The sequence below is a fragment of the Dendrobium catenatum genome, unplaced genomic scaffold (assembly GCF_001605985.2).
Source record: "Dendrobium catenatum unplaced genomic scaffold, ASM160598v2 fragScaff_scaffold_1546, whole genome shotgun sequence".
Lineage (NCBI taxonomy): Eukaryota > Viridiplantae > Streptophyta > Magnoliopsida > Asparagales > Orchidaceae > Dendrobium > Dendrobium catenatum.
This window is the reverse complement of record NW_021320008.1, coordinates 207,810-217,979: the sequence shown is the minus strand read 5'-3', so window position 1 is coordinate 217,979 and position 10,170 is coordinate 207,810. Positions and strand designations below refer to the sequence as shown.

Sequence of the window (10,170 nt, the reverse complement as noted above, 5' to 3'; positions counted from 1 at the left end):
ATATATAGTTCCAGAAAATAGGGATTTTCTTAGGATGAATGCAAGTAAAATATAGTTTCTTATTATTTTCCAAGAGACTTTCTTTGAACTTTTTTTTTAACTTGTTGCGGGCTAGAATATACGCGGCAATAGAGTTGTAATTTAACTTCTTAGCGTTGCACGGATATTCAGCTCACACACAAATAACACAAGATTTTTTACGTCAAAAATCCTGGAAAGGGGAAAAACCACGGGGCCTAGCCCAGCTGAAAAGATTTCACTATAATTTGAGTTGAGTACAGTGGGCTGACTCGTACCAGAGGGAAATCAGATTACAAATGTCAACCGTGTGATTAAAGTGTAGTGTTAAATCTGGCGTCACTTGGAAGTTTGTGCGTCAGTTAGTAGTCCGACAGTGACTTGACAGAATTTTGACTTCAGCTAATGGTCTGACGAAGTTTAGGGTCTCAAGTGTTGGTCTGGCAGAGTTCAGGGCCTTAGGTGGTGGTTTAGCGAATGTGAAGGTACGGTCTTAGGCGGTGGTCTGGTGAGGGTGAGGGCCTTAAGTGGTGGTCTGGTGAGGGTGAGGTCCTTAAGTGGTGGTCTGACGAAGGCGAGGGCCTCAGGTGGTGGTCCAGCGAACTCAGACGGTGGTCGAGGAGGAGCTTCTTCCTTCTCTTTCTTCTCTTCTTGCTTCGGTCCCCTTTCAAGAGAAATGAGGGGTCTATTTATAGATTTCTGGAGTGGCATGACCCATAAATAGGTGAAAGATCAATGGTAAATGGGGAGTTGTTTGATGGTCAGCCGATGTTGAATCCCTTGATCATGAACCGTTTGATGGACATTTGAATATCTTAGTGATGTCGGAATTTTGTCATCTTAGGCTCGTTGGATTCATCTCGTCGAGCCCCTCGATTCGACTATAAGCATGCTAAGTTTGGAAACCGTTTGGTAATCCAAATTGTGTTTTGAACCTTCCAATAGCGCTTCTAATCCTTGATTTGGACCCGTTTGGGCTCGGATCGGGTTGGATTTGGCGTCGTTGGGTTCGTTTTCTCGAGACACTCAATTCGACTATAAGTTTATTGCAGTCGGAGTTCATATGGTCCCAATATTAATTTCGGAAGTTTTCAACTTGAATTTATATTGAGATTCGAGCCCGGTCAAGATAATTTTTTGCTGACACATCAAAACTCATTATTGAGAGAAAATAAAATGAAAAGAAGATACGCACTGATAACATACCAAATATTTTACATAAATTCATTCAATTGATGGTCTCCATCATATTGTTGTATCTATAGTTTTAACTATAATGATAATTGTAAAGTTTTACAATTAAATTCAATATACTCCTAATGAAATAATATTAGAGCAATTGAAATAATTCGTGTATTCCTGTGGTTCTCCCTCATCCAGTTCATCGTCCAATATTCATCGTTGCACGTGATTTGAGCAATCATTAGATCAATGCCTTGGATGAAAACATAGAAGAATTATTAGATTAGTTTTTCACATATTTGTCTCTTAGTGTTAGAAAAGTTCAACATAATTGGATGAAAATAGCGGGAGGCCAAGAGGTTTTCTGATTTTTTTGAGGGGAAAATAACGTGAAAAAAAGATCGATTGGGGGCAAAAAAATAATATTAATGTGGGGTAAATTACAAATAAGATGGTGGTAAGACCTGCAATGCTTTATGGTGCTGAATGTTAGCCATTAAAAGCCATTAAAAGAGAAGCATAATACTAAGTTAAGTGTGGCAGAGATGAGGATGCTTAGGTGGATGAGTGTCTTGATCCTTAGAGATAGGATACAAAATAATCATATACATGAAAAGGTTGGAGTAGCTCCAATGGAAGATAAGATTAGACAGAGTCGCCTTAGATGGTTTGGTCACATTAAACGGAGGCCTTCCGATGACCCGATTAGGAAAGTTGATCAGGTATTATATTTGACTTATGTTAAGAAAGGTAGAGGTAGACCTAAAAAGACTTGGTTAAAAAATATTATGAATGATCTTTCTTTATTAGATTTAAATGAGAATTTGACTTTTAACCGACACAATGGCGAAAAAGGATTCATGTAGCCGACCCCACGTAGTGGGACAAAAGCTTGATGATGTTGTTATTGGGGTAAATTACAAATAACTCTTACTATACGAAGAGTTTTAATTTTCTTAAGAGTGGGCTCCCTTCAATTTATTTGTCAAAGCTCTCAACTAACATATCAAGATAAAATATATAACATATGCACTATAAATATTCGCATCTTCAATATATTAAAATAATTATAAAAAAAATTATTTGAGTGTTGTTTAAGATTTTTTTTTATGTGGCAACCAATCAAATTTTACTGTTACTTCATTATTGCAAAAATCCAAAATAACTGCCACGTGGCAATGATTTGATTTGGACATTTTTATTATTATTTTGAAAATTTTTATTTAAAAAATTGTTTTAGAAAACGCTTTTCCAAATAAAATCTTAATTTAATAAAAAAAATTAACCGTATTATTATTACTGGCTGAGAATATAAAGTTCTTCAGACTTCTTTTGTGCTATTCTTTGTCACTGCATTCATTAAACATATTCTGATTAGTATAGTAATCGCAGTTCTAAATCATAATTAATGAGCTGCACTGCAATATTGGTACAGATCCTGCTTCAAGGTTGGTGCTCATGTCCTTGAGAAAGGACCATCTCCGATTCTGCCACACCACCAAGTTATAGAGCTACAATAATAATCTTCTACTTCACTGCTTGGAATCTGCTATTCCAGCTTCTCTTTATACTACTTCATCTCAAAACTTTAAATTTTGATCGTTTATTTTAATGGGAAGGGAGACTGAAGAGATAGAATTACATGGTTAATACAGTGAATTGTACAAGCATCTCTTTATGAGATTCTCAGACATTAATAAACATGTCCTTAGAACAAACAGCTTTGTTGAGCTGATGCAGGTGTCAGTGGAACTGGCTGATTTGGACATTTTTGGATACTTTTTTCGCTGGAAAGCTTTGATAAGCTATTATTTTTATTCTTCCTGTGTTCCGAGATGGTTTGTTATCTATCTTCAGCTCCTTTATTGTTGTTCTGGTTCTTCTCTGCTTTGCCAGTCACTTTTACCAGGGAGATATCATGGATTATTATTTGAAAGATTTTGATTCTGAAGCTTCAGTGCTATAGATTTAAGTGAATTAACCAGTTGAATGTGACTAAACAGGCTTGAACAAGTAGAAATGGCCTCCCATCATCTATGGCAAAGCTTGCAAACACCTATGTTCAGAGCTTCTCCGGTGGACAGTGGTAGCCACTGTCACTCATGCTTCTAAAGGCTAAAACACAACAACAACAACAACAATAACATCAAGCCTTTGTCCCACTATGTGGGGTCAGCTATATGAATTCTTTTTCATCATTATGTGCTGTTAAAAGTTAAATTAATTCTCATTTAAATCTAATAAAGAAAGATAGATCATTTCTAATATTTTCTATCCAAATCTTTTTATATCTATCTCTACCTTTCTTAACATGAGTAAAATCTAATACTTCAATCTTTTTAACTGGGTCATCGGAAGGCCTTGGCCATTTAATATGACCAAACCATCTAAGACTATTCTCTCTAATCTTATCTTCCACTGGAGCTACTCCAAACTTTTCACGTATATGCTCATCTAAAGGCTGAAACACTGAAGAAAACAATCTTTTCTGGCAGAAAAATCTGCTGGAAACTAAGTATTTCTTACGAAAATTTGACCATAGGGAAGCTGTTTTTACAATCTAACAACTGAAAATTTTATATTTAATCAGAAGAAGCTTTGGGAGGATGACAATCAAACCATTGCTACCACTAAATTAAGAGGAATTAATGTTAAATGCATTGAAGTGATTGATGTGTACGCCTCCTCAACTGATATGAGTAGAGGAGATTTACTGAAGAAGTATTCAAATAGAGGAGAAGAGATCTGATGAGCCTATTCAATGCAGTACAAGTGGAATATGGATCAGCTTAGCAAAATAAATTATGTAAAATATTAATGTTCTCAGTATAGCTCGGATTTTATTATCAATGGTGAATATCTTTCTTGTGAAGATTATTCATTTGGTGAGGATTCTCTATTCAGCGTTGGCATTTAGCTCTTATGAGAGAAAAAAAAAACAAAGTAAATGTTCGAAGTTCTCTCTCTAAACTTGAAAGAGAGGAGAAGTTGAAGCGCTATAAAGTATAAACGTACGTGTCTTCTGTGTAGTCTTCTTTGTTCTTTCTCTTATTGATTTAATTCTCGCTCAAATAAGCCCTTAAGGTATATGTGATTGTTTTTTTTTTTGGAATTTAAATGTGTGTTTGGTTCTTATTCTAAGTAAAAATATATAATGTGATATTATTAAATTTTATGGAAGCAAGCAAATTTTTTACTAAAATAAAAAGAATTAAAAATAAAAATAACTGATCAATATATTTTATCATAAGAAAGTAACTATTTAAAAATAAAATTGATACGTACTCCAAAAATTAGCTTGATCGGGCACGATATATTAGAAAAGATATTATGTACAACTTAGAGCACAAGCATGAAATTATATATATATATATATATATATATATATAATTAATTAATTAATTAATTATAATTAATTATATATAAATTATATTCATCTCAAAATAAAATTAATAATTTTAAATTTATTCTTATTAAAATTTTGTCACCACATTGTTACCTATTTTTTTTCTCAGAAAAATATGAGAAAAAAATTAAGAGGATGCGAGATCAATTCCGTTAACATTCCTCTGACAGGGAAAAATAAATACTTAATTATATCTTAATATATTTACTTGATTGAGTGGCGATTCTTTGTTTTGTTGATAGAGCTTTTTAATTCAACTGACCAATAGGAAGAGAAGAAAGCATCTGTGATAGCAATAAAAAATATTTTAAAATTAATTTGACGGTTGCTTACGAAAAAAAATTTACAGGAAATTCTTTTTTTTTTTTTTAATAAAGCTCTTGAAACTGCTTTTATTAAGAGGAAATATATGAAATATATTTTAATATATATTATATCAAGATAATTGTTCATAAAATCATATGTACTTTTATATTTTAACGATATTGTATATGGGCAGGAAGCATCTTCCTACCAACAAATAGAGATATTACTCTGATAAATATTGAGATTCTCTTATTTTCTTCTTAGCCAATTCTCTCTCTCATGAGTCACCCAAAATCGTCTCGATTCAGCACGAACTCGAGGCAAATTCAAGTTGGAATTTTCAAGATTAAATTTGGGACCATTTTAATTCTAATTTCAGCAAACTTATAGTCAAATTGAGCAACTCAACGATAAGAACCCAACAACACTAAAATCGGTTCGATCCGAGCTCAAATGAGTCGAATCAAGGGACTGAAGTTATTTGGAAGTTTTAAAACATAAATTGGATAATCAAATGATATTCAAATATAGCATTCTTATAGTTTAATCACTAACTCGATAAGATGAATCTAACGAGTCTAAGATCACTTAATTACTCCATCATTATGACATTTTAAGCACTAGATAAATGCTCTAAGATTGAGGCAATCGATATGGGTCATCTGAATGACCACTTTCATATTGCCATGGATCTTCTTCATATTTACGGAGCATGTCACTCGCAAAAATCTGTAATAGACTCTCACTCTCTATATGAGGTGGACTTTTTGGTAGGAGATTGCAAAGAGCTTTGAGGCTTCAAGTATCATAGAATTTTACCTAAGCACCACCACTAACGAACTTCTGTCGACTACCGTCATACCACCGCCTTGCAGTCGATAGTCTCCAAACCTCCGTCTGGCCACCGACAATTGCTGGATTGCCGCCAAACCTTTGCTCTGCTGCCATCGGCACACAACTCCAACCACCATCGCTCGCAACCTACGGTCCCTCCGACCTCTATCACCCGCCGACTACGGTATCTCCAACCACCGTTGTATGCCGACTATAGTCCCTTTAACCTTAGTTGTATACCGATTACAGTCCCTCTGACCTCTGTTGCTTATCCCTCTGACCTTTGTCGCATGCCGACTACGGTCCCTCTGACCATCGTGGCCCACAGACTACGATATCTCTGACCACTGTGGCCCACCGACTATGGTCCCTCTGACCACAGTGGCCCGTCGACTATGATCCCTCCAACCTCCGTCACCCTACAACTAAAGTCTCTTCAACCCCCATCGTCAGTTGACTACGTCGGTCATTCCAACCATTGTCACCCAACTATGATCCTACTGACCAAACAAACATGCTAACATTTTCTTGAGAATAACTCTCATGCCACTGGGTTCTTCTTATTATAGCCTTGTAATGTGCATGTTATGATGTATATTAGCTACATTGAGCCAATTCCTTCCCCTGAGGAAGAGCATTATTTATAATCAACTACAAACACTAATGAATGTAGGAATGTCAAAACGGGTTTTTGAGTCAAGTTCGGGTCCAACTCGAAAATAACCAGTCACTATTTGGCTTGGCCCGATTCTAGAAATGGATTAGAAATTCAAACCTGGACCAGACCTTCCCTTAACTTGATCTGAAACTCTAACATGGGAGCAGGATGTGGGGTGCCGGCCTGGGTTTGAGAGTGGGTTGTCGGGTTGAGCACGCGCGTGTAGGGGGTAGCACTAATAGGGCTTGCCACAACATGAAAACGATCGAATGAGGGGGCTAGTTGTGAGCAAGGAAGGTTGTAGTGGTCGAGCGGAGCTGCGTAGGGTAGGTGCGAGACGCGGGAGTGCAGGTGCGGGACACAGGCTTGGGGTGAGCTCCGAGTCAGTACCGGGCTAACATCAGGTTTTCGGGTCAACCTGAACTGGTTTTGTAAACGGGTTGGAATATCAAACCCGAACCTGACTGGTATGGAAAACAGGTTTACCCGAAAACCAAAATTTTTCGGGTCAGGTCTGAGTCAGATAAAATATTGAAACGCCTAAGTGAATTTATCAAACAGGTCAATGCCCCATGGTTTTTCCTCCTTTTTAGAAATTTTCTTATAAAAATATTGGTGACTCTTATGACTTTCACCTCGTTCTCTCTCTCTCTCTCTCTCTTTCTCTCTCTCTCTCTCTCTCTTTATTTGTATATGTGCTGGATCTTCGTTCAAAGCTAGGACACTAAGCTATTTATCTATCTTCATGAATGTTCCATGATGCAACAATGTATATAATCGAGTTTTAAGGATTCCTTTCTTATTATTTTTAAAGAGTTTTTTTAGTACCAATATTTTTTAAACTAAAAATTTGTTAATTAAAAGCTGTTTAATAAAGAAGTAAGAAAGATGTTCCAAATGATGCCTAAGTTGGCTTGATCAAAGGAAGATGCATTGGATCTCGCATTGGATCTCAAGACTGATGACAAAAAATGTCATATCACCTTCAAATCTACTCGATCATATACTCGCTCTCCAAATTATTAATAGGTATTCAAAATAATATAGTTATTACAGCTGACCAATTTTATTTTATGACAATTATTTTCTATAATTTACTTATTTATTACATGAAAATAAAATAAAAGAGAATAAAAATGCCACCTAAATAATTTCAATTATATTTTTCTGAAAAAAAAAAACATAAGCACAGTAAATAATGACCTCAATCCGATTCGCTTGGAAGTTAAAAAAAAAAAAAAAACCACAGCAAAAATATATATTTTTGAATATTTAGATCAATTAAAATATCTAAGTCTTAAATCCAAAATTTCTTAATTGCTAATAAAAACTATCAATCAAAGATGACAGCGAAACAGTATTTGATTGCAATCGTAACCTCTTATCCCTCGGCCCTTAATTTGCCACGTCATCCCTCGCAAACATTTTCCCGCACAAAAAAATTATTTTATGGGCCTTGCCAAGGAACAAGCCCTCTCATTCTCTCGCACACCCACGCAACCACCCGATCCAATCCCACCACACATCGTGATCCACGTGTCCTCAGACCTTCGTCCCCCAACCCTTCAGATCCTCGATGAATCGCTCAAAATTCCGCCCCGACGACCCGCCCGCCGCCGCCGCCCGTAAAACTCCCCTCACCTTCTTCAATTCCTCCCTCATCCTCTCCCCTTCCTTCCCCTTCATCAACCCCTCAATCTTCTTCCCCACCTCCTCCCTCCTCACACCTCCCCTTCCGCCATTAAAACCCTCCCCAACCTTCCAATCCCCCACCACCAACTTCCTATTCGTAAACTGATCCGTCAGCAAAGGGTAACAGATCATCGGAACTCCATTCCACACACTCTCCAACACCGAATTCCACCCACAATGCGTCAGAAACCCTCCCACCGCCGGATTCCCCAAAACCTCCGTCTGACAGCACCATTGAACCACAATCCCTCTTCCGGCCGTCTCCTCCCTGAACCCCACCGGCAACGGATCCGGCTCTTCCGAACTCACCACATCCGGTCGAAGCACCCAGACGAAGCTCACCCCGCTCAACGCCACCCCGTGCGCGATCTCCTCCAGCTCCTTCTTCTCCACATGCGCGTAGCTTCCGAAGGAGATGTAGAGAACTGAGCCAGGCGGTCGAGCGTTCAGCCATTGGGAACAGTCCGACTCGGTCCAGAGGCTCGTCGGCACGACGGTGGTGCGGCCGACGGCGGTCGGGAATATGGGGCCGACGGCGTAGAACGGTTTTTTCTTCTGGATGGCGGAGATTGTGTTGGGTTCGAGCTCTTGGACCGTGTTGCAGAGCACGAAATCGGCTCGGTGAGCTTCGTCGAAGGCTTTGTAGATGATTTGGTGAACCACGGTCGAGGTGTCGGTGTCTTGAAGGTAGGACATTAGATCGACCGGTTCGATTGCCGTCACCCCCGGTAAATAGGTGATCGTATCTTTTCGATTATCTGTAGGTGTTGACAGCATCTTTGATTAATAAAACAAAAATAATGATAATAAATAACAAAAAGTATATTTCAATTCAGATGTAAACGTTTTGTTTCCATTTTACAAAATAATTTTTTTCTTGCTATAATGAAAATTGTAACGAGTTTTTCTCTTGTAAATATTGAGATTCTCTTATTTTCTTCCTGGATGAGACCAAAAATCATCTTGATCCGGCACGAATTCTGAGACAAATTGAAGTTGGAAATTTTCAAGGTTAAATTTGGGATCGTCTGAGCTTTAATTTCAGCAAACTTATAATCAAATTGAGCGACTCAATGAGACGAATCTAACGACACCAAAATCGGACTGATCAAAACTGTAATGAGTCAAATCAAGGGATTGAAGTGTATTTGAATGTTGAAAATATAAAACATGCCTATAATTGAATTGACCAGCTCGACGGGAAGAATCCAATGAGCTTAAAATCACTTAATTCCTCCATCGTTATGACATTTAAATGCTTCCTCTCCCGAATAAAAATGTTTCTATCGCTTCTTTTAATATTTTTTAAAGAGCTTAATTAAATGGTGGATTAAAAATATTTGTGATTAACATAACTCAATTAACTATATTTTTTTTTTAATTTTAAACATATCATTAAAAATCATAATTTTTTTCTAAATAAGATAATAAACTAGAAATATATAATAATATATGAATTCATTCAGAGAATATTCTCACCATCCGACGCAAAATGGCCATTTTCCCGGAGAAGATCCATGTGATAATACAGAGAAAACACAAGGGCAGGTTCCGTCCAGAAAGAGACGTACGGTATTCCAAGAGATCGGGCGAGCGTGGCAGGCCAAACAAAGAAAGTATCTGCAATCAGACCGGTCAGCGACGGCAAACGCCGGGCGAGCACCTCCACGTTCCGGTGGAAGCCATGAAGCAGTTTTTCCATAAACTCATCGTGATTTAACGAGCGGTCGAAGCTGACCGGAAGACCGTCGCTGACCAACTTGTAACGTATATCAAAGCCGGCGGCCCTAGCGCCGGCGAAGATATCGCCGCGAGCGGTCCCGTTAGTTAGGAGACGGTGGTGAACGGCTTCGGTGTTCACGAAGGTTATGGAGAAGCCAGCAGCGGCGAGTTTGAGGGAGAGGTGGACGGCGGGGATGATGTGGCCTTGAAGAGGGTAAGGGATGAGTAAAAGGTGAGGTTTTGAGACCGCCATTGATTAATTGATTATGGAGGTTTGGAAGAGAAGAAGAAGAAGAGAGAAACTAAAGGAGAGGGAGAGGGTGGTTGATGGAAGGGAAGGCGGAGAAGGTTA

At 38.0% G+C, this 10,170-nt stretch overlaps 1 protein-coding gene across 1 annotated transcript; it reads right to left on the bottom strand.

Moving 5' to 3' along the window:
- Nucleotides 1-7,671: 7,671 nt before the first annotated feature.
- Nucleotides 7,672-10,170, bottom strand: LOC110106342 (UDP-glycosyltransferase 86A1). Its single transcript, XM_020836211.2, has 2 exons — nt 9,576-10,170; nt 7,672-8,854 (listed from the first exon to the last, which is right to left on the bottom strand). Exons 1-2 carry the CDS (start codon nt 10,069-10,071, stop codon nt 7,947-7,949), a joined length of 1,404 nt encoding a protein of 467 aa, XP_020691870.2. The 5' UTR covers nt 10,072-10,170; the 3' UTR covers nt 7,672-7,946.

What these genes read in the sequence shown, in the direction of transcription:
- LOC110106342 (XM_020836211.2), bottom strand. Translation starts at nt 10,071, where the DNA reads ATGGCGGTCTCAAAACCTCACCTTTTACTCATCCCTTACCCTCTTCAA. An exon ending in TGGCCATTTTGCGTCGGATG is followed by an intron (nt 8,855 to 9,575) that starts GTGAGAATATTC and finishes CAACACCTACAG; the next exon opens with ATAATCGAAAAGATACGATC.